The sequence below is a fragment of the Pocillopora damicornis genome, chromosome 8 (assembly GCF_964200805.1).
Source record: "Pocillopora damicornis chromosome 8, jaPocDami1.2, whole genome shotgun sequence".
NCBI lineage: Eukaryota > Metazoa > Cnidaria > Anthozoa > Scleractinia > Pocilloporidae > Pocillopora > Pocillopora damicornis.
In genome coordinates this window covers 23,154,158-23,176,099 of record NC_142677.1, presented here as the reverse complement: position 1 = coordinate 23,176,099, position 21,942 = coordinate 23,154,158, and the positions used below count along the sequence as shown (strand labels likewise).

The 21,942-nt window shown below is 37.5% G+C and overlaps 3 protein-coding genes across 7 annotated transcripts in view; 2 read left to right on the top strand and 1 right to left on the bottom strand.

Moving 5' to 3' along the window:
- Window positions 1–331: 331 nt before the first annotated feature.
- On the bottom strand, window positions 332–8,479 carry LOC113682140 (uncharacterized). 3 transcript variants are annotated; one of them, XM_027199295.2, is made up of 7 exons: window positions 8,235–8,479; window positions 7,899–8,138; window positions 2,590–2,745; window positions 1,941–2,028; window positions 1,507–1,616; window positions 1,269–1,418; window positions 332–1,089 (listed from the first exon to the last, which is right to left on the bottom strand). In XM_027199295.2, the coding sequence occupies exons 2-7, from the start codon at window positions 8,034–8,036 to the stop codon at window positions 814–816; spliced, it is 918 nt and encodes a 305-aa protein (XP_027055096.2). In that variant the 5' UTR covers window positions 8,037–8,138; window positions 8,235–8,479; the 3' UTR covers window positions 332–813. The 3 variants fall into 3 exon arrangements, with proteins under 3 accessions (XP_027055096.2, XP_089037129.1, XP_027055097.2); XM_089181003.1 differs by lacking the exons at window positions 7,899–8,138; window positions 8,235–8,479 and adding exons at window positions 3,144–3,184; window positions 4,502–4,723; XM_027199296.2 differs by lacking the exons at window positions 7,899–8,138; window positions 8,235–8,479 and adding an exon at window positions 4,502–4,753.
- A 3,202-nt stretch (window positions 8,480–11,681) lies between these two features.
- Window positions 11,682–19,872, top strand: LOC113682155 (uncharacterized). Of its 2 annotated transcripts, none has more exons than XM_027199310.2 (3): window positions 11,682–12,030; window positions 16,519–16,765; window positions 17,415–19,872. In XM_027199310.2, exons 1-3 carry the CDS (start codon window positions 11,881–11,883, stop codon window positions 19,148–19,150), a joined length of 2,133 nt encoding a protein of 710 aa, XP_027055111.2. In that variant the 5' UTR covers window positions 11,682–11,880; the 3' UTR covers window positions 19,151–19,872. The 2 variants fall into 2 exon arrangements, with proteins under 2 accessions (XP_027055111.2, XP_089036687.1); XM_089180561.1 differs by lacking the exon at window positions 11,682–12,030 and adding an exon at window positions 15,132–15,219.
- A 332-nt stretch (window positions 19,873–20,204) lies between these two features.
- LOC113682143 (uncharacterized) overlaps window positions 20,205–21,942 on the top strand; it is a 53,346-nt gene continuing 51,608 nt past the window's right edge. The window contains exon 1 of one of the 2 annotated variants that reach the window (XM_089180552.1): window positions 20,205–20,543. The gene's annotated coding sequence lies outside the window, so the exon portion shown is untranslated. The remainder of the gene's footprint in view (window positions 20,544–21,942) is intronic. The other variant, XM_089180551.1, reaches the window with a different exon arrangement.

The following is a 21,942-nucleotide window of genomic DNA, read 5'->3' as shown; positions in this document are numbered from 1 at the left end:
ATTACCAACCATCCTCACGTCCCTACAAGTGTTCGTCTCAAATACTAAGGGCAACAAATACAATAAAATCTTGTTTTTTAAACTTTTAACTATATATATATATATTACTTCAATGATTTTGATTTGCTGTTCTAAAAGTATCGAAAAATGTATACTATACATATCCAAAATACACTGAAACCTTTTCCCTCAAATGAAATATTGGTACAGCAGAGTATTCTTTTAGATAAACGACCTAATTCCAATTTACTAAACTGTCAATAAACGAAAGTCCTCTTTTCAGTTAAGCCATACACCTATCAAAAATCGTACATGGTTTGAAACAAATAACTTAATTTAATTTATGATTTAATTTCAAAGCGAATTAACTCCTTTTAATCAAAATAGACTCATTCTGTAAGCGGAATCATAAAGTCAAATCAGATAAAAAATGACGACTTTAAATATAAATAAACTGAGTCCTCTTCAATTATTGATATCCTACCGTCTGGAAATCATATCTTATACCACAAACGAAAGTCGAAGAAGAGAAATACTGTGAGCTGGATCAAGCCATATTGACCTTACTGTTTACATCAATATTGTTGCGATTCCGACTTTAAATATAAATAAACTGAGTCCTCTTCAATTTTTGATATCCTACCGTCTGGAAATCATAGAACTCTGGGTTTCAAACTGATTCATTTGAAAAATCATCGACCTCAAAAGTTGAAGCGACGTTATCCACTTTTCCTGGATGACGTGAAGAAAAAAGATGACCGCCCCAAATGACTCGAACAATACATCAGGATCTTTAGGTCGAGAACTTCCCTGTTAGCTTGTTGAAAACAGGGAACGTCGCCGACTACCTGAAACTGAACGAGCAACGGTGTTGCAGTCATTTACATCAGATCCCAAAGATCTCCGATGGAACCACGAAAATCTTCGAAGTACCGATTGAGATTTGTTTGTATCTTCCGGAGCTTTCCCGTCGTCCTTATGCAGAATAGCAACGGCAGCACTCTTGAACACTTCTTTAACATTCCATCGTGTTTTGGCGCAGCATTCCACATAATCACGTGCGGCGATAGACTGTGCAACTGAAATAGCCTGAAGAGTAAAACGATATTCATCTCAATAGTCATTTTAAGGACAAAATAAGTTTGAGGTCTGACTCGTTCAAATCATAAATGTTGTCATTAAGAGATATCAAGGAACCTGGGTACAACGTTTGTGAGATGCGGACTGCAGCCGCAAGTGGAGAGTTCTCCGCTGATAATGTGACTTACCTGGAGTCTGTTGATGCTGTCACTCTCCTCAGACTCCTGACCCGGCACGGTCAGATAGAGCTGCAGAGCTGCGTCAGTGCGCAAGTCATTCTTACAGCCAATCAACAAGTAGGGAACTCCTGGGCATACGTTACTGATCTCGGGGACCCACTGTTAAGGTGTAAAAAAAATAGATACTAGGAAATAAAATAACGTGTTTGGCCATTGCAAGTTTATGATTAAAGGAGACACTGAGTACCTTCTCAACGACGCTTGTTAATGATGGGGGATGACCAATATCAAAACAAATGAGAATGACGTCAGAGTCCCGATACATCTCCTTTCTGATGCTGTCAAAGTCCTCTAGGCCTGATGGGAGATGAAAAGATATCATTTGTAAGATTAACAAAACTGTATTAAAACAAAAAAGTTTATACACCAAGAGAAAATAATGTCCTAATATCTTCTCTTGTATTCACTCGTTTCAGATCCCTGTGGGTGGAGGTTAACTACAGGACACAAACAAAAAAGAAATTAAAAACAAACAAACAAAAACAGTACTAAAAGTAGTACTTTTTTGCCTTTGGTATGAATTTCTTTTTGCCTTTTTGCCCTCCACTTAGCAAAGGTCTTTTGGTAAGAGAGAAGGCTGGTAGTTCATCCAAGTTTCGTATTTCTTCGTGGAATTCGTACCTGATATTTCCCAAAGCATAACTTCTATTCTATTTTCTTCTGTGGTGATATCTGCCACGCATTCGCCAAAAATGCAAGATTCTTCTGCCTGTTTTGGAGGCAAAACAAAAAATTTTAGGAAAGAACCGTCGAGTACAGTACATAATGGTCATAACCCAGCGAAATAAAAAAAGGAGGATAACTTAACAGTAGCCATCGATAAATCAATTGATTGGCAAGCAAGTCTGCTACAAAGTGGGTCAGATAGTCAGTCAAACTGTCAGCTAGCCACTCAGTTAGTCAGAGTCGGTCAGTTTGTCAGTCAGTCAGCCAGCTATTTAGACAGTCGGTCTATCGATCAATCACTTAGCCATTCGGTCAGTCTGCCCGTCAGTCAGTCAGAAAGTCGGTCTACCAGTCATCTCGCCAGGTAATCACTTGGTAAGTCAGTGACTTAGTTTACCAGCCAGCCACTTGGTCAGTCTGCCAACCTGTCCTCCTCTCAGTCAGTCAAACAGTCAGTCAGTGAATGGCTCGGTCGATCAGTTGGTTGTACGATAAGATTTTCTATTTATTCATTAATTCCGGCCCCCTGTGAAGAAAAGAGCAGAAACTGAAGAGAAAGATGTTGAAATTCAGAAAAAATGCATCACTGCATAGCAGTACTTACTTCAAAATCACTTCTAACGAGTGCATTCAGCAGACTCGTCTTTCCGCACTCACTGTCGCCAACGACGCATAACTTGTACCTCTCTGTTTGACCTGAGTTCTCCAAGCCTGCCTCTTCGTTTGAGTTCGCATCCAATGAGTCATTGAGTTGTTGACTCTGTTGGTGCAGAAATGCAAATCAATAATCGATTTTAAGTTTTGAGAATAATTGCCTGCTAAAACGTTAAAGCCCCCTTTCGTTTAGCAGGGGGAGACGAGAGGATTGGATTCCGGCGCAAGAAGTCTGGATACGAGACCTGGCAGAGTCATTATGTTGTGTTCTTGGGAGAGACATTTCACTCTCGCCTTACCTATTTCTGCCAAGGAATTTGAGTGAGAACTGGCGAACTGACCGGAAACGTGATGATTCCAAGGGTAACCTGCAATAAACTAGCATGAGGCCCTAAGGTTCTGTGCATGTAAGGTTAGTGCAATCTAATACTGAGCTGTAAAATCAACGAGCAGAAATTATGTATGATTAAGATGAATGATGTTGAATGATTATATCAAACTTACAGAACAGCTCTTCATAATGATCAAATAAAAAAAAAGGTTTTCTGAAAAAAAGAGTGAAACGAATGGTAAAGTAGTTGGATTGTCGAATTTTTAGAGGCGAGAAACAGCATCGAAAAGAATATCATGAGCAACTGTAATCCTTTACACGTTACAGATTCTCATTTTCAGAGCCAAAAAAATTGTTTTCGCAAGAATGTTAAGCCACTGAAAAGGTCCTCTTACGGGAGGACCTCAAATGAAGTCGTAGGAGTTAGGAGGGTTTTTCGCAAGCGTTGAAGTGAGTTTAAGTGTAATGTAAAAATACATGAAGCTTCCGGGCGTTTGCATTTACATTAACACGACATCTAATTCAAATATTCAATGGCTACGTAAGTAATTAAGCAATCCAAAAGCAAACAAAATCCTTTGTGGTCACGTAATCAATAACAACATAACAATTTGATAGATTTATTTTTACGACGTACGTTTGTGGCTACTGTTAAAAGATATATGATCTACATGATATAAAATTTAAACGGATAATTGGCGAAAATATAGATAATAACAAACGCTTATATAGCCAAAATAGCATAATGATGAGTTGCATAAAATTTAAAGAAACAAAAAGATTTGAAAGGTTTTAATTTATAATTCTGCAATAAACACTACCAGCTCAATTTCAAGCCTAAAACTATACGTATAATCTTTGAAGTGCGTGCTATAAATTTGATATCGCGTAAGAAATACCAAATTAACCAGAGACAGCTTTTCCACACTCAATAGTTATTTTAGCGCGGTGAATTCTGATAAAAATGCGAGAAGCCTTACATTTTGTTAGTCGACTTCCCCTTTCCCTTTGCGATGGATGTGATGGCATTAGTTCGTTTAAAACTCAGCAGAGAACTTTGTTTAATCATGTAATTTATAATCGCGCCGATTTGTTGGCGCTAAACTTCAATTGAGGGGGAAATTAAAAAGTGTAAAGATGCTGCTTGATAAATAACCCTCGGAGAATAAAAATATTCAGCGCTGAAATACAGGGAATAAAATTTCATTTGCATAGTTGCCTATCAACTTTCCCAAAAAATTAAGAAAGAGCCCCGTATTAAGATAATTGAGGATGATTTCAGCGCGAATCTATCCCACAATATTTAATGTGTTTAGCGCTCCATTATTCAGTCAAAGAACAAATTTTGTACGCTGTTTTCTTGAAAAGTTCGTAAATTAAACTTAAGATGATGTGTTTTTTATTAGAGTAACTGCATCTTATTTCATCAAAGATACGAACCTTTAGGCTTTCAAGAGAGATATGATGTGACGTTCAAAACAAAACTTGAACTGTGAAATAAGCTAAAATAAAATTATTCCGGCTAACAAACCTTGAAGAAAGAAACAGCTGGTAGGCTGAACGATCTTTTTTTCTTTCTGTTTCTGTGGTGTTTCATCTATGAGCTGAGAGGAACATTTGTGATGTCTTTCGGCTAGGATTCGCCCATGCTTAAAAACCAACTTGATTGTTTACGCGAATTCGTTTTCTCTTCGAAAAGGAACAGTCGCCTGAATTAGATGTCCTGTCTTTTAACTGGCTTCTTAAAGCGCATTTTTGTTGTCATGTTTTCAAACTTTGGCACGTATGCAAATTAATTCTTATAAGAAACACCTGTGTTTTGCCGGTTGCGTTTATATTAATCATTATTTTCCAACTTCAATAGTTAACCTACTGGTGAAGCTGTAGTCAATAAAGTGGGCAATCAGTCAAAATTCTTTACTCGTCAGAGCTTGCTTTAAAATTTGACTTTATTCGATCTCTCGAGTGTTCCGTACTTTTACGAACTTTCTGGTAAATTGATTAATTCAATGTCTTGCTATCGGGAGTGTTTACATTTCTTCTGGTACTAGATACAAATTTATGGAGATCAGATGCATTACATTTAGGGAAAGCCCAAATTGTTTTTAGGAAAACGTCTGTTTAGTTCTAAGTTCGATTTCAAAATCTGACTCCGAATTCTCAGCTCCAAGTCGCCTTACAATTTCATCAAGATTAACATATGCTCAGGTTACATCAAGAAAAACACTCTTGCTGATAATTTTGCTACTTCTTATTACCTGGTTGCAAGAAAATTTAGTGATATTGTAAAGAGAAGTTGCTCATTGGTCACCTGTGAGATTTGATTAAGTCAGGCTTTGTGAAAAACAAATCTGCATTGTTATTCTTTCCTCAGCCTAATGTGTACAATAGAATTCATCCAATTAAAATAACGATTATTCATCCTTCGTCAACCATTTTGAAACCATCTTGATTACGGTTGTACTGTAAGATCTTTTTTTTTTCCTATCTTAAGCCGTTTATATAAACAGTAGCCTCGATTTGGCGCGAAAATATGCTCGTGGACATTATCTGTTCCTCGAAGCTCACAGCATTGTGCGGGTAACCGGTAAATCGTCTTTTCAAAGAACACAACGAAATAACCAGGACTGGAACCCAGACCTCCTGAATTTTGCCTAAATTATCATGATCTCCGCCTACTTCCCGTTTTCTATAACCAAAACTTTCTACAATCCAGCGAAATCATTTTAAATAAGATCGCGCACAAAACATTTTGATTTGTTTCGTACCTAAATTATCATGATCTCCGCCTACTTCCCGCTTTCTATAATGACACAAGGTCCGATATTCGATTGTTTTATATAAAAGCTTTCACTGATTACAATGCTCAATATATTCTTTTGTAAAAACCACAAAGGGAAATGAGCGAGATCAGTGGAGTGCAAAGCTGGCGTATTATTCACATCATTATCTTTTCAGTTTACGGAAAGTAAGAATGTATATCAAGAGTGCGTTAAGTACTTCCATTCAAAGCTAACCATTGTATGTTCTATCAACTTTGTAAACAACAACACACATTGGCGTTAAATTCGGTGAATTCAAGAACATGCGCTTTTAATTTGGAAGTTTTTTTTTTCAATCTAAAATGCTTTAGGATTTGGAATGCAATGAAGAATCTCGAAGCCCTTCGGCTCGTTCCTGACATCAAATCAGCAGCCTTAATTTTCGTCGACGATCGCCAACGCAGAACTGCCTGTTGACATACTGTTTTCCATAAGTGTTGGGCTCCACTTAGCTTCAAATTGAAACGGAATTCAAGCGCAGACCTTTGCGAACTGAAGACAATCATTAGCCTTGAAGTTTTCTTATTAGTTTCGTGCATTTTCGTCGAGAGATCAACAAGCCGTTTTATTAGATATATGCAGGATTATCAATTAACACAAAAAATGCATGCTCACCGGTTTTTAAATTTTTGTAAATGAGTCCTCTGCATTCAATTAGAAATTATATAGATTCCTGAGGCAAAATCAATCAGTGTTGTGCAGCTGATAATCATTTATAAAATTGACATCTACATAACAATCAGTAACATACACAAAGGGTTTAATCGAGCCAATATTCTAGATTTACTCAGTTTTAAAAACATCTGCCCCCGCACAGGTTTCCATTAGATACCAAAATTTGTTTGTCTCTTAAATAACTCAACTCAGGGAATATATTAGAGCTACGGCAAGGTATTTCTTCAGTCATAAATATTAGTAAAGTTTTAAGGATGAAGACCTTTTCAACCAAAACAAAGGTTGTCACTAATACAAAAACTTATAGCTAGTGGGTTGAAACATGTTAAGGTTTGGAGTGCCATTGTAAACGTATAGCACGCCTTCTTGTCATGCAGGGAACGAATTTTCTGGAACTGACTGTATTTAAATAGGCCTATGGTCACGAAGACAGTGTGGAACAATTATCCCGTTAAAACTGCTCTCAAAGGCCAGATTGATGCATTGTTAATCTTTTTGGCGGTTTACCTCACTGAGCGACGCGTAAGTTACTGATATTCGTGCAGTTTATGCGACAAATGGATTATTATCAATTTACACCGAAGCTGCCTCGACTCTTTCACCATTGCTGGTAGAAACAGTTTGGCTGTGTTGGAAGGCTGCACGCAAATCCGATTGTGTGGATAAATACATAAGACTTATACAGCATTCTTCTGTTTCCATATTTGCAAAGCACTTGAAATGACACAAGACAGGAAAAATGAATCGGAACTACACACAGAGTATGGCATTAAGCGAAACTACACCTCCCGCTACGTTTGGACTATTTTTAGACAACCTTTAACTCTTTCTAGTTTGGTATGTTCAGTTGATCTTTTATAATCATTTAACACCTAAACGAACAAATTCCGAGGCCTTCTTACGCAAGATTAGTTCAGTTTTGGATAAGTGTTTTTCGTGAGTTCTCTATTTCAAACCATTCACTGCTCCTCATGCGAAACGTATGGCCATACTTATCACAGATTTAGCTTCACCTAACTTTGTTTGAATCATCCTACAAGACGCTTTTTAACAGAGGATACAGGTATTCTTGAATGCACAATTTCTGTGATAAGCTTGAAAAGAATCACGCTCTTTAACCAAAGCTATAGACATGATATGAATAAAAACAATTAAAGTTAATTAGCACCTACTAAGCAAAGTTCGAAAGCCAAGGCTTCATGGAAAATGATTAAGAACTTAATCCTTGGAGTCTTATGTCAGCAAAATTATTGCGCAAAAGATAATAAACATCGGAAGTGTTTCAAAAAATCAAGGAATGTAATTGAATGGCGTATGAAAACTGATGCTTGTTGTTTTTAGACGACAAAATGACGGTCGTGACAGCTGCATGATTCTATTTCGGCTTTGCAAATGCCGAACGTGGCTTTATTTAAAGTAAGAGTTACCTACCAAATGCATTGAGTTGGTAGAGTTCCTTCGTCTCGATTCATCTTCCAGCAAGGCCTCTAGGCGTTCTGGATCCAACATTGGCTCGGAAATCACTGGTAGAGCACTCCTTCGGCGCGCCATTCTGTTCAGAATAGTCATGAATGCCTAGAAGACCTCTGTCGCAAATTGCGCGCCTTCAACAATCTTCCGATCTTCCGGCTCTTTGGTGCCAAGCGCTACGACCGGTATTTAAATTGTTCCCTAGGGCACCGAGATCCAAAATGAATTTAGTCCTACTATTCTTAGCGGCTCATAATGCACGACTCTTTGACCTTCTGCTTACAATTTTCTGCTTACTTGTGAATGATTGAATCTGTCAGTGAGATTCGGTTATGACCAGGTGACGGTTGAAAGACTTCGCTCACGGGGGTGGTACTCACGAATAACGGGCTAAAAATTGCGTCATAACTCGATATCACCTGCCGCCTTTACAAATCTATTCACGGGTGCTATTTTTCCTATGCGTTTCACGAAGTACGTGATCGATTGATTAAACGTTCAATAACCGGTCTCGCCTGAGGGATTTTACGGTTGATTGTTTTATAATTGAAAGGTTCGGTAAAATAAATGAAAGTTTTTGTTCTCTTTATACCGTATTGTAAACAAAACGAAAACCACTCATCAGATCGTACCTAGATCCTTTGTGAGAAAAGGCGGGAGGAGTCAACTAGAATTCAGATTGTAAAAGAAAGGCGCAAATATTCCATTCCATAGGAGGCTTGGCCAAATTTTACTTCGAGAAGTTTCCAACATTACCATGAGTTTGAAAACAAGAGAAAATCCTGTATGGATTCACGGATTCATTAGATATTGCAATAAAATACGTTATGTTTGATAAGTAACGAGAGAAAAATTGTCATGTAGTTGTGAAAGAAATGTTTCTTGACTAGTCTAATCCAGCGTCTCCAATTGAGTCTTATGATTTCGGACAGATGTTACCAATCTCGAGCCGTTTCTTCTTAACGTGTAAGATTCGGCTGTCAGATTCTGGGTCTAGTGGAGGTATTCAAATCTTGAATTTATTGACGTTAGAGTAACCGTGAGATTGTTTCAGTCATGATTAACATAGAAAATAGTTATCAAACAAGAGGCAGCTTTTTAATTTTGTGGTGTTTACATCATGTCTCACACCATTGAAGAAACAAAAATAAAGACGTTTTAAAGTCGCTGTCACTCCTATTTTTATCCGGCATCATGGACTCAAATGCATTATTTCAAAGTTGGATTTTTTTCTTCACATAACGTATTTAGGTGAATTTGAAGAAGTTTTGGGGTCCATAAAATTCAAATGGTTCAAAAACTGAGAGGAGTTTTTTCAAATTAGGTTTCAAAACATCATGAGGTATCATAAATTGGTCAGAAATTAATGAAGGGGTAAGTTTCTAAAGAAACTGTGGTGCTGCGTCGGTGGGAGAGTATAGAAGGTAATTTAGTGTTAACAACTGGGTTGAAAACGTAAATTAGCCACCGTAAAGAGTAAAAAAGCTGACGTTTCGAGCGTTAGCCCTTCGCTCTGACGAAGGGCTAACGCTCGAAACGTCAGCTTTTTTACTCTTTACGGTGGCTAATTTACGTTTTCAACCCAGTGGTCAGAAATTAGTTTGAAGTTACGTTTAATTTAAGGAAAACATCAAACACAAGTCAGGTTGCTGATTATCTTATGTAGTCTTTGCTATCACCAAGGTCTCCCAAAAAAACTTAACATTAAAACTTATTAAATACTGGGAGTAAATACATTTTATAATTTATGAAATAGATAAATGTATTTAAAAAGCGGTGAATGATAAAGCAAATAAATAGATGAGTGAATCATGATAAATGTACCAGTAATGTATTAAAATAAATCCAAAAATCCATTAAACAATTTTATTTCCTACGGAACAAAAGAAACTGCCCCGCTGATTGAATAATTTCGTATGATGACTGCCGACGGTCCGTATGATTGTAAACACCCATTTACGGCTTCCGACTCTAAATATACCACTTCCGATGTGAAGGTCGCTCGCTTCCGACCAGTAGTTTCCGATCTCAGACTTAGGTTTTCGACAGTTTCCGTATCTTTGCGAGGTTCATCTTTAATGTGTTCTTTATGGTAGATATACAATTTTTGACCGCCTCGGGGGCGACTCACATGGCCAGTACACCGTGCATCCACATTTAATAAATCTTCCCTCTTCAAGTAACTGATACATCATTCAAAAAAAGGAAAGCTGAACTGATTCTACAATTTACGTATAAAAATCTCTTTGATTCCATCTCCGTCACTAGATAAATAGCTAAGGTCAGTTCTCTCTCTCTCTCCTTTTATTTTGTAGTTATATATTGCCCAGGTTCAGTTGTTAAGGTCTCTTATCAGGGATCTCACCGATAGCGATGTCTACGGTTTCTCATAAATCGTATCCTATTTTAAAAATTAGTCTTTTGAAAATCAGTTTAAAATTATTCTGTTTTTCAAAAATAAAATTAAAAACTCGCAAGTTTCGGTCACGATTAAATTTACTTTCGCGAACATTTCCTTCATTGGCGATAGCTTTTCATACATTATCATCATATTTCCATATCTTATCTTAAAAACATAAATTTTAATGTCATTCACAAATTGCGGGAACAGGATTTTCCACCAACAAACATTAATTTTACATCACATTCATAAGTTTTCGAGCGGAAACACACTTGGCATATGGATATGTTTTGATTATGGGGTCAAAAAAATTAAATTAATTGCATTGAATCCCACGCTGAAAGTCGCGATAAAAAAAAAGTATTCAAAATCTTACGCTCACCTATTGAATAAATATGAAAATCTCCCCTACTGCGAAAATTGAAGAGAACGACTTTTCCATAGGTAGCTAATTTAGTTATGGCTTAGTAAATTCCGGTTTTCTTTATCTTTACGTAGTTCAGCTGTTTCGCCTTCTTTTCTTTGTCAGTTAAAAATGTTGATCTCATATTAGTTTTTTCTTACATGTATCAGTCGTCACGGTCTTTGGATTAAACAAAGTTTTGCCGAAACGGCTCTATCGCTACTTTCGAGTGCGCTTATCAGTGCCTTCGAAAATGACGGACTTCTCGAATCCCTTCCGATTGAATTTCGATTGCGTGAAAGTAACGTCGAGCGCTGTACCCAGCCGTTAGTCTCGGAAATTTACAATCACATTAACTTTCCAAACTCAAACGAGATTTGGTTGATTTCAGTTAGGAACTCGATTTAAAATGTTGAGAAAAATTTTTAAGTTAAGGAGAGAATGTTTTTTCAACTTACGACAGATCAAAACGTATTTGAAAGAAGAATTTAATTACCCGAGGGGGTAAGTGTAAAAAATCCCTGGGAAAACAGAAATCTGAGAAACATTCTAAATACTTGGGAATTGAGACATATGGAATTTAGGTGTTTTCTAATATCTTTAGCTAGGAAATAGCCCGATATGGTCTTTGAATACACGAAGAACAATATCTCAAGAATCATAATAAAGTTTTACAGACGGTTTCAACCTGGCCCAATTTGGTTTAATTAGGGCCTTGAGTTGCGCTTGACTCATTCGACTCTTTCACAGATGTCTTTTCACGACATGTATTTAAAAGCCTCTAGAGGTTATAATAGATACTTTTAAAGAAATAAAGAACAAAGGTATTTTATCTAAACAATGTATTAAAAGACTAAAACCTATTAGATGAACAGATGCGTAGCAGGCTCGCGTTCCCACACTCAAATGCAAAAATAAAAACAAGTCTGCTATAGGTTAAGTTTTCATTTCCTTTTCATCTTTCGCGCGATCTCAAGTAGGACTTTCTTTCTGTGTGTATAAAAGTAACTTTTTTCCGCTTTTTTCCTTCGTTAAGTAATTTTGGTTTTTCTAATTTGCCTCTAAAAGATTTAGAATTTCCTCATTCTGATAAACTTTACGTTTCGAATCTGTGAAAAGAAAGAAAAACTCAGCGCGTAATGTCAAAAATATTATCAGCGAGCAACGAAACTCGCGTATGGACTACAAGCTTCCTCGCCAAAAACACTTTGATCGGTCCTTTGCAAGGAAACGTAGCCGAATTGGTTGAGAATGTTCAGTTTTTACATACTCCTTCAGCAAAATTCAAGGTAAGCACTCCGTAATCAATATTTGTTGTAATATTTCGCTGCAGTTTTATAGTATTTTTACGGTGTAATGCAGACTAAAAGATATTAGGAAGCGGCCTCCGCGCTTTTCCGTGTATTGGCGCCTGTGATTTCAATAGTTTTAATTCTCTTTTTCACTTCAATCGATTAAAAAGTCGACACAAGGAGTACATGTAAAGAAAATTCCCTCTGATATGGGTTAATCTATGGGTTTTTATTCAGAGTTATTGGTATATTATATAGTATTATTATAATAGCAGAACAGGATAAAGAAAAGTCTTAGACAAGATAAAGACACAAATGTCGGGGTAATTTTCCATCTAAGAAAAGTCGGTTCTCTTGAAAGGTTTCATTTAGTGTAACACGAAAGATCTTCATCTTAAATTGAAACCACCAAAAATATGCTAAAATAGTGGAATTAGTGTCAAAAGCTGAGAGTGCAATGCAAAGCCTTTACAAATCACCAGTAAAGTTAACGATCAGGAAGAAAGTGAATAAAATCGAATTGCATACATTGATTTTTTTCTACCGTGAATGAGTGTCCAATTTAGTCTTTCTTACTTTATACAACTTGCGCTAACTTTTAGTTCTAAACAGGTTTCGAGTTGAACTAGAATATGAATGAAAGTTTGGAAAGAAAAATCGATCATGCCAGTCGAATTGCAGATATCAAAATCACTCGAAAAGCTTCAAAAGTAGAACAAAGGCGCCGAATTTACGAATTTTAAAATGACTATTTTGTGGTTCCTGATTATTCCAAGGGTATTCTAAAATGATTTAACTATGAATTTTATGGAACTTTCTCGGTAAGGTGTTAGCCTCCAAAAATACTTAGGCTATTTTGACCTCTTGTTGAATAAAGCTCAAACTTAGACCCAGAATTGAGTTATTCTGATCAATTAATTCCGTGGTATTTTATTAACAGAAAACGTTTTCGTTTTCAAATGAATTTCTATGATTCATTTAAGTTTCAAAGCTGTTATACATTTTATTTTAAACTTAACTGCTCAACTTACGACGAAGGATTTTCTGTCGGCCGCGAAGTCATTCACATCAGCTCATTTCACGATGTTAGACACATCTTTTCTACTACCACTGAAGAGAACACTGAGCAGTGTAATTACCTGAGAGAAATCATTAGCAAAATAATTAAATGTTGGCAAAAAAAATTTATAAATCTAACAACATAAAAAGGGTAAGGCCCTGGGAGAGAAGGTCTACTTCTACATTTTTCTTGATCACATTAATTTAAAATCAATTTAATCGCTTTTCTTTAGTAAGTCCTGCAAAAATCGTTTGTGCAACAAGGATGGGAAAAAAATTAATTTTTAGGTTTTATTGAGAAAGGCAGCTATTTGTAATCACCGGTTGGGTTTCACGATACTGAAGTAGAGATCACTGAAGGCAGATTTCGATGGGATTCTCATCTTTCCATTGAATGGAAAAGCTACAACAAAAAAGTGCGTTTTTGATGGAAAGGTAATTGTTAATGGATTTACTTGCTTGTGTGGAATAATCCTTATAAAAGGGTTGGAAAAAGATCTGCAGTCAGAGAGGGGTATGGGGAAGATAAGAAATTGATTTAAACTTCATAGTTTCAGCTCCTTGAAATAAAACTACTTCTGCTTTTTATAGGACTGAAATTTAATAGCAGCTGTCTCAGTGAAATGTTTGATTTAAAAATGTCTATCCAAGCTGCTTCACTTAACATCGGAAATAGATTTTAGATGAAAGATAGTTTACTAACGAAAATTCCGCCGAAATAATTTACGAACAAAAAAACCATCCCAGGGTTTGATTTAACCCCTAGAGGGCTTGATGAAATCAGAAAGTCACAAACAACCGTTTAAGGAAAGGGTGCATTTTTGACCTTCGCGCATTTCTAACAAATTCAGTTTTTTTGTAATTTATTTCCTCGGAGAACTTTTACAAAGCAAACAGCTCCGCAAGCAAATATTACCCGAGAAGTGCGCCTTCCTCACAAATATTTACAAACACTTAAGCTGTACGTGTTATCATTCACCATGTCAATGTTGCAATTAGCTCACATCCCCGATCAATGCTTAACTATTTAAAGACTGGTCCATTTTTTCAGAAGCGCCGCACACCTTGGAGAATAAGCGATTTTTTCATTGAAGACTTCATCTTTTTGAATCACTAATCAACTAACAAAATTAACGCATAATATCGAAATTTTACATTAAGTAAAGTGTGGTTTTAAATCAAATGCACGATGGCTCTGTGTGTGTTAATGAGCTTTGTGACAAATTCAAACAGTGTACATACTTCAATACAACTTCAAAACATATGGGTAGTTCTCATAGGCCGGTGTTAATAGCCTTAACCGAGAAAGTGTGGTTTTTTTTTTTTCTTGTTTCAAAACACTTTTTTGTAAGAAGAGTATGTTTCTTGCGCAGAAATATAATCCAGAAATAAATGCACAGGAAAAGGGCCCAACTAGTTGGAAACTTTTCCTGATATTCTAAGCAATTTAAACGGTTTGTTGTTTTTGGCGCTTTTAGCTAATACAGGTGTCACAGCTAAGGTTACTGAACGACTCAGCACTTCGTATACCTTCAGTGAAGTCTCCATTTGAAATGTTTTTTTTAAACCATAACCAGTCAATTAACGAGTAAAAAGAAAAGATTTCTTAACCCCAAATAAATTAAGAAATATTATAGAAAGTAATGTTTTGTGAAATGAAAAACAGTAGAAATTTATCTCAAGAACAAAGACAAACAAAAACACATTTGCTTCCAATCGTGTCAGCAATGAGAGGGATTTACTTTGCTCCGCGATCTGCAGCTTTTCCCTATGAACTTGTGACCTCGTCCCTCATAACAGAGTCTTGGGTCAAAAAAGACATTTGCCTCGAGTGTCAAAGGAATATTTTTGATGACATCTCACGGCGTAGTGTTTGGGAATCAAACATTTGGCGTTTCTTGACAGTGCATTAGAGGGCGGATTTTTACAACAATGTATAAAAGCATTTTTCACTTAAAACAATGAGTATTTTTGAGTGGCTGTCATTTCTAGACTTCACTTAGCCCCCACTTAACTCTACCGAGCTATTGTTTTGCGCAATTAAAATGAAGAAGTTCTAAAACTTCCAAGTTATGTAACAGCCGTGTAAATTGAAGATTCTCCCGGATAGTTAAGACTGTATGGAAGGTAAAAACTGAAAAATCATTTTGTTTAAGCGTTGATCAGCGCAAAAGCTCTGTCTTTTCAACTCGTCTGAGTTCCCCTCACTCGAATGTGATCAAAAGACGAGGTGGAAATGCTATTTTATAAAAGCTGGAATTAGTAGACCTCTGTGGAACAACCAAATTCATTTGAAACGTTTTTATAGGTAGAGTCTGATAAAGGCAAACACAGCAACTTATTTAGCCAAAACAATGCGCCAAATATTAGTTCAAGTTAAAAGTGTAGCGTTTTGTGAAGTCTGCTTAAACAGATATTATATGTTACCTTGCATGGGTGTAATTTGGTTCAATTTACGCCATTGTCTCGAGAGTCTTTTGAGAGATGAGCTTGGGCGCACATCCGAACAGTGGCTTACGTGAGTTGTTCTCCAACGCAACAGGAGAAAAGTGAGATGAATCTTGCCATGTAACCAACTTTTCGATACCATGATATCTTAAGAACTCAACTGAGATCTTGTAAAAGGAAAGCCACTGTTATAGATTTCAAACTTGTTTGTGAATGAACTTCTTTTTTCGAAAAACTTACGGAACATTGTTTTAGATATGACCTCTTAAAGCGAAGGTAATTCACTCATGAAATGTTAAAAAAAGTACACTATTTTTCCCGATAGCTCGAAAAACCATATTCAATCTTTTCCTCAGCCGGAGCCATTCTTAGTTACCTATTGCTTCCATCATTGCTATGAATTTCTTGCATGTGTTAGTCTGCTTCTTTAAGGTTTAGCGAACATTCATCTCTCTTACGTTTCCAAGTCAAAGGCGTGCCGCTCGCTGTCTTCACTTCCTTCAGCACTGAAAGACACCTTCATTTTTATGGTTGACTTTTAAGTTTACAAAAGATATCTTATGTTAGAAGCTGAAGGTTTTAGCCGCACGCAAGTTTTCATTCGTTAGTTTAGGATGCGAATAACAAATGCAAAATTGTATTCACTGGAATAGCACGCAGTATTAGTCAATAAAATAAAAAAGTCACTTGAGCTAATATTTCTAGTAAATTGGACAAGAATACTCTACATGAATTTCCGGATAAATTAATTTACGACAGCCCGATTGGATCACTGAGCCTCGAGCATGAAAAAATATATATTCTTGAGTATTTTAATACTTTTAAGAAAAGAATAGGCATTATCTATGTTTCGTTGTTGAAGACCATGGCAATGTTTCGGGAAAGAAAAATTCACGCTTGACCACACAAATCATAGCTTACGATGCAATTAATTCCTTGTCGGAAAAATAACGCTGTCTTTTCTTTGCTTTTGAAAAGACCGCAGACAGAGGAAACGTCATCGAGCACGATTTGTCGCTCGGCGACTTTTCGTGGATGTCTGCTGTGAATCTGGCACGTTCCGAAAAGGAGCAGAACCTGCAAGTGATACGATCTCCGAACGATGATAAAATCTATTTCCGAACAACAAGAGACATATTGTCTGGCGAAGAGTTTCGAGTGTGGCTGGCTCCTTCTTTAGAGGAAGAACGTGGACTGCAGAACGTTGAAAAGGAGGAATTTGAAGGTTAATAACTTTGCTTCTTTAATATTCCCATTACTTTCCCTCCTCTCTTATGCGAGGAAAAGATCTCTCTCAAGAAAGTGTTTCCTTGAAGAGAGCAAGGGAAGTATTAGTTAGTTTGAATCCGTAAAGCGGGGGTTATCAGCTGGTTTAATCGGGTTGACAGGGCATGCCGGGAAGGGCTTTGACGCCGAATGTACATAAGATAACGGAAGATTGAGCTAAGAAGTTCAATTTACCTCCCTCCCCAAGTTGTAGGGCTCATTGAAATGTAATTCAGTTTCTTATAGACCTGAGATGTCAGTCTGGTATCCCGGAGGCTGAATGTTTCACGTCAACTTAAATGTTTTCCTGGCGAACGAGTATAAACGTCATATGGAATGTACACCTCTGCAACGTACATCGCACATAGTTGCATGCATAAAAAGCTGAACCACAGCCGCAGGCAGCTATGCAAGCTCTATTTTCTTAACAATGTGAACTCGAGCAGTGCTTTTCATGCATGACCAAAGAGGTCTTTGTATCCTTTCGATTATTCGTTTATTTCCTTGCCCTTGATAACTAATAATTTTGTTTTTAGGTTCAAGTCATTGAGAATAAAGTGTATGTTAAAGTAAACATATTTTCTGACGTGAGTCAATCAATCTTGCAGATAGTCGATGGACCTGCGATAACTGTAAAAAGATCTTTCGATGTTCTCAAGCTCTTTCCGTTCATAAAACTTATAAATGCAAGGAACTGGGTTCCAACATCACCTTACGGAGAGAAAACAGTGCGAAGAGTGTGGAAAGCGAGGATGATGAAGATTTAGAGGAAGAGGAAGAAGAAGAGGAAGAAGAAGGGGTTGATGATGATGATGATGATGATGATGATGATGATGATTATAATGATGATGATGACGATTTTGTAGGTAGAAACTCATCCAAGCAATATCTGAAGATAGAACAAAGCTCGCAGAATCAAGAGAAAAAATCGAAGGCGAAGGAACAAACTGATGATCGAACTCGTTCGACTGCGGACAATAGGCAGAGATGTTCGGTAGACGAAAGTGCTTCGATGATAACCAAGGAAACGTCGGTCGCTTTCGGCAATGGTCGTGTCTTGTCCAATCCCACGTTAGAGAGTCTAATTTCGAGTTTTACACCACCTCCCCTACGAAAGTTTTTGAACGAACCTCAGTCGTTGGCTGAGTACCATAAACAAGAATTCCGAAAGAAGTTTCAAGGAAACGAACATTATCTTCGCAGGCATCTTTATCGTGAAGACATGGAAAGGAAATTATCCTCCGCCAAACGTCGGCGCCTGTTAGTGAGGACTGAAGATAACGAATACTCCCAAAAAAGAGATGAAGACAGGTTCCATGTCAAAGAAGAGAACGGTGATTTTATAAACTGTTTCCAAGAGAATTATATCCTTGATCTGCATAAACGCAACACCATTCTGCCAACATTTCCAGAAAGTGAAATTTTGAGGAACCCAATTAAGAGTACATTTGGTCAATATAACTTGCGGGATGGACATTTTCCATTAAATGTGTCAGCTTTTAAAAGTTATGCTAATATCAGGAGCTCAATAGGACCAAAAGAACTTTCAAATAACAACAGGGTGTCGGCCGAAAACGGAAACGAAGGTCTGCGGCGCGGCAGTGAGGTATATTTGCCACGTGAAGCAGATCGCGAATGCACTTGTAAAAGCCACAACGACACACAAGACATTTCAAAGCAAAGAAAAATCACTGCTGTGACCGATGAGGCGATGACAACTGAAGAGAACGAGGAAAACAACACGGTGTCACTCAGGGAACGGCTGAATCAAACAAGTCACATGCCAGACTACCAAAAGAGTAGACAAGGTTCAATACTTAATAACTACACTCGACTAGGATCCTGCTCTATTCATCAGAGAATGCAGCCAGCTGACAATGCACATCTTCGGCATCGAATGCAATGCCAATGCTATTCGTCTCCAGTTCCACGCGAGTCAATTGACAATGCCGCTATGCGCTTTTATGAACCCGCGTTCTTCGTCGATCAGAGGTACGGCTACTCCAATTATGCGCGCATGTTCCCGTTCTTTGCGCACCACACCAGCAGTCTGCCTCAGGCTCCCCAGCGAAACCAAGGTTTCACGTGCGATTACTGTGGGAAAGTGTACTGCAGGAAGTATGTACTGAAAATCCACATGCGCACGCATACGGGTTTCAAACCTTTACGATGTAAAGTGTGCGACAAGTCGTTCAGTGATCCAAGTAATATGAAAAAACACGTGAAACTGCACGAGACGGAGGACACTGTGCACAAATGTAGATATTGCGGTAGGAACTTTGTAAGGTATAGAGGTCTGTTGAATCATATCAAATCAAAGCATTCCGAACAACTTTCTCTTTAACCGTATGAATAAAGAAGCAATAAGCACGATTGGTCTAGAGGGTCACATGACCTGATACGCCTTTACAAAATTTGGGGAACATCAGGTAATATTTCTTTGGTGATATTCCCCAATTCCCAGACTTTATGTCCCGCACGATAACAAATCTCCGCTTAAATGTTAATTCAAGATAGTAGAGGGTTTTGCTGTTGTCACAAAATGAGACACGTTTCGAAGAATATTTAAGTATAAGTAGGTATCCCATGCAGTAAAATTTCTGACGCTGAGGTATTAGTAAACGGTTTATTACACGTGCGGCAAAATTATTTAAAGGATTATGCAAACAAAAGCTTACTCTTCCTAGAGCTCCGCTCACAGAAAATCGGTTTTAGCTTCGTGGAACAGACGCTGTTGGCTGATGAGAATATGAGCAAATGTTACAGTTTTTTAACAACATTAGTTGATTAACGAGCGAGTAGATGATGAGATTAGACAGCCAGGTCCACGGTAAACCTCTCCTCGACTAGTACCTCGTTTCAATTCTTCCCGCGCGCCACGGGTGAAGAAACGCGCGTCCTGCGGTGCCAACAACGAGGACACACTCGCAGGCTAAGACATGCGGCATTTCAGTTTAGACCCCCAGGGTGTCAAAGTACTTTTTATTGTATCTTAATACACATTTGTCAAGTATTTGAGGCATCTTTAGTGCTGTATACAGACTAAATAAAACGAGGTGAAATTGATATCGCATTAAAATCCATTTCTCTATCATCAGAGAGTCGTAACAAAGCATACTCAGATGATTCGAGTGCTTACCAGAGAAACGACGAAGAAAAGAGAGGTTTTGTTCCTAAAAACATTAATGGCACTCTTCGAGAGTTCCTTGCTTCAAAACTTGATTATCATAGGTCAGTGCAGTCTGGTGAATAAACTTGTGACGTCACAGGCGGTGTTTTGACCCAGGGAAAGCTGCGCCCTCTTTAAAATCCGTGGACTTTTAACAAGGTAATTAAACCTTTCAAAATGAGAGATCTCCATTACCACTCTCAGTAATGAAAAGTAATTGACAAAAAACACGTGTTAAGCTCTTTTTGTGTGTGAAATACTTTAGAGTCCGAACCGCTTTGACGTTATCGCCCGTTGTGTTTATGCATACCAGTGTAAACTGTTTGCTGTGGATCTGTGCGTGTGACGAACGGCCTTTGTTCGCTTTTAATTACTTTCACAAAGCGCCATTTGATCAGTGGAAAAGTCGCTAATTTACATTTCCAGGTTCACGCCGTGAGAAAGAGAAAACCTGAGTCATTATACCGGTTTGGGATGGGTAACATGTGACATTAATACTTCTTGATGCACGACTGAAAGACATCTTTTCTTCCAACTATTCACGTCTGCGTCTTGGAAAAAAAATAAGGTAAGTCGTGACTGATGCCTGTTCCAGTGGGAACGATTTCTCGTATGATAAGTTTGGAACAGTAAAGATTTTTCGGTTTGTGGTGTGTTTCAGCGGTTAATGTTATGAAGATGTTACGTTCTTTTAACAATTTACTTCAAATTCCTTCATGGACTCTTTTGTACCGGTTTGATTCCTTTCTATCTCGATGTTGGCCTTCGAACGCTTATTTTATCAGAAAAATTTTTCATTCACTAATTCAACCCAAACGGTAGCCTTATAATTAAGTTAATGTCGCCATAATCAGCTCTTGGGGTTGTAATAAGACTGGAATTCCTGATCTCGCCGTCTCTAATCAACTACCTACAAAAAGCAATCGACTAGTTCGCTCAGTCGTTTCTTACAACGAAAGAAGCGTGGGATTCATTTTTGGAAAGAATAATTGATAGAAACCGGAGGTCATTCGTAAAAAACAAAATGCAAACAAATTGGCTCTCTTGTTTAAAGAACGCGAGCATCTTAAGTTTCAAGTAGATTCTTAAGAGGTTTCGTTGTTTAGACCTTTTTGATCAGCGTGACATAAAAATGTCTTTTATTGCCAACAAAAGTAATGATAAAACAGCGATCTGTTCGAGTTTTACAACTCGGGAAGCGCCCACCATGCGGGAGGTGAGGCGGTAGGAGCAAACAAGTTATTTACAATTGATCACCTAACATTACATTGAATCGCCGTCTGCTATGCATTTTCCGGCACATTTGTAAATTTACTATTCAGCTCTAGATGCCTTTTTCGCAGTCTGAAACTTTCTTAATCCATGGCAGTCGTTAATGAAAATCCTTCAAGAGGTTTATCGTTTAAAGTACTCATCTCTCTGATAAACACGGAGAGACAGATCGATTTTAAATGCAGGAATGATGGATGGACTAAACTTAATTTATGCAGCACTCGAATAGAGAGATTTTCGGATGAATTTTCCCTTGATGGGCTTATCACATCGCACTGTACCTAATTCTGGCGTCATAATCTTTAATCTTTTGCACAAAGAATACCGCTCGATAGCCGCACTTGCTCGCGATTTAAGACATGATTCACGCATTTAAAGTCAGATTTCACCAGATGGAATTTAGAGTGTAGTTCAGAAGTTCAGCTGTACATCTTACATAACCCTTCACTCGTCGCTCATCGCTGTTTAAATAGCGTTTTCAAGATCGATTTCACACACTATAAGAGTTACGACACCTTAAAAAAATCCTTGTTAATTTTTTCAAGTTTGTAATTGTTATCTGTATAAAATCTTTGATATCCGAAAACACCTTGTTCCTTTTATGGTATTAAAATCCGATCAGCCTAACTTTATTCTAGCGAAGCAATATTTAGTGCTCTCTGTCAGGTTGAAGGAAACTTTGGTTGTCGCAGGAA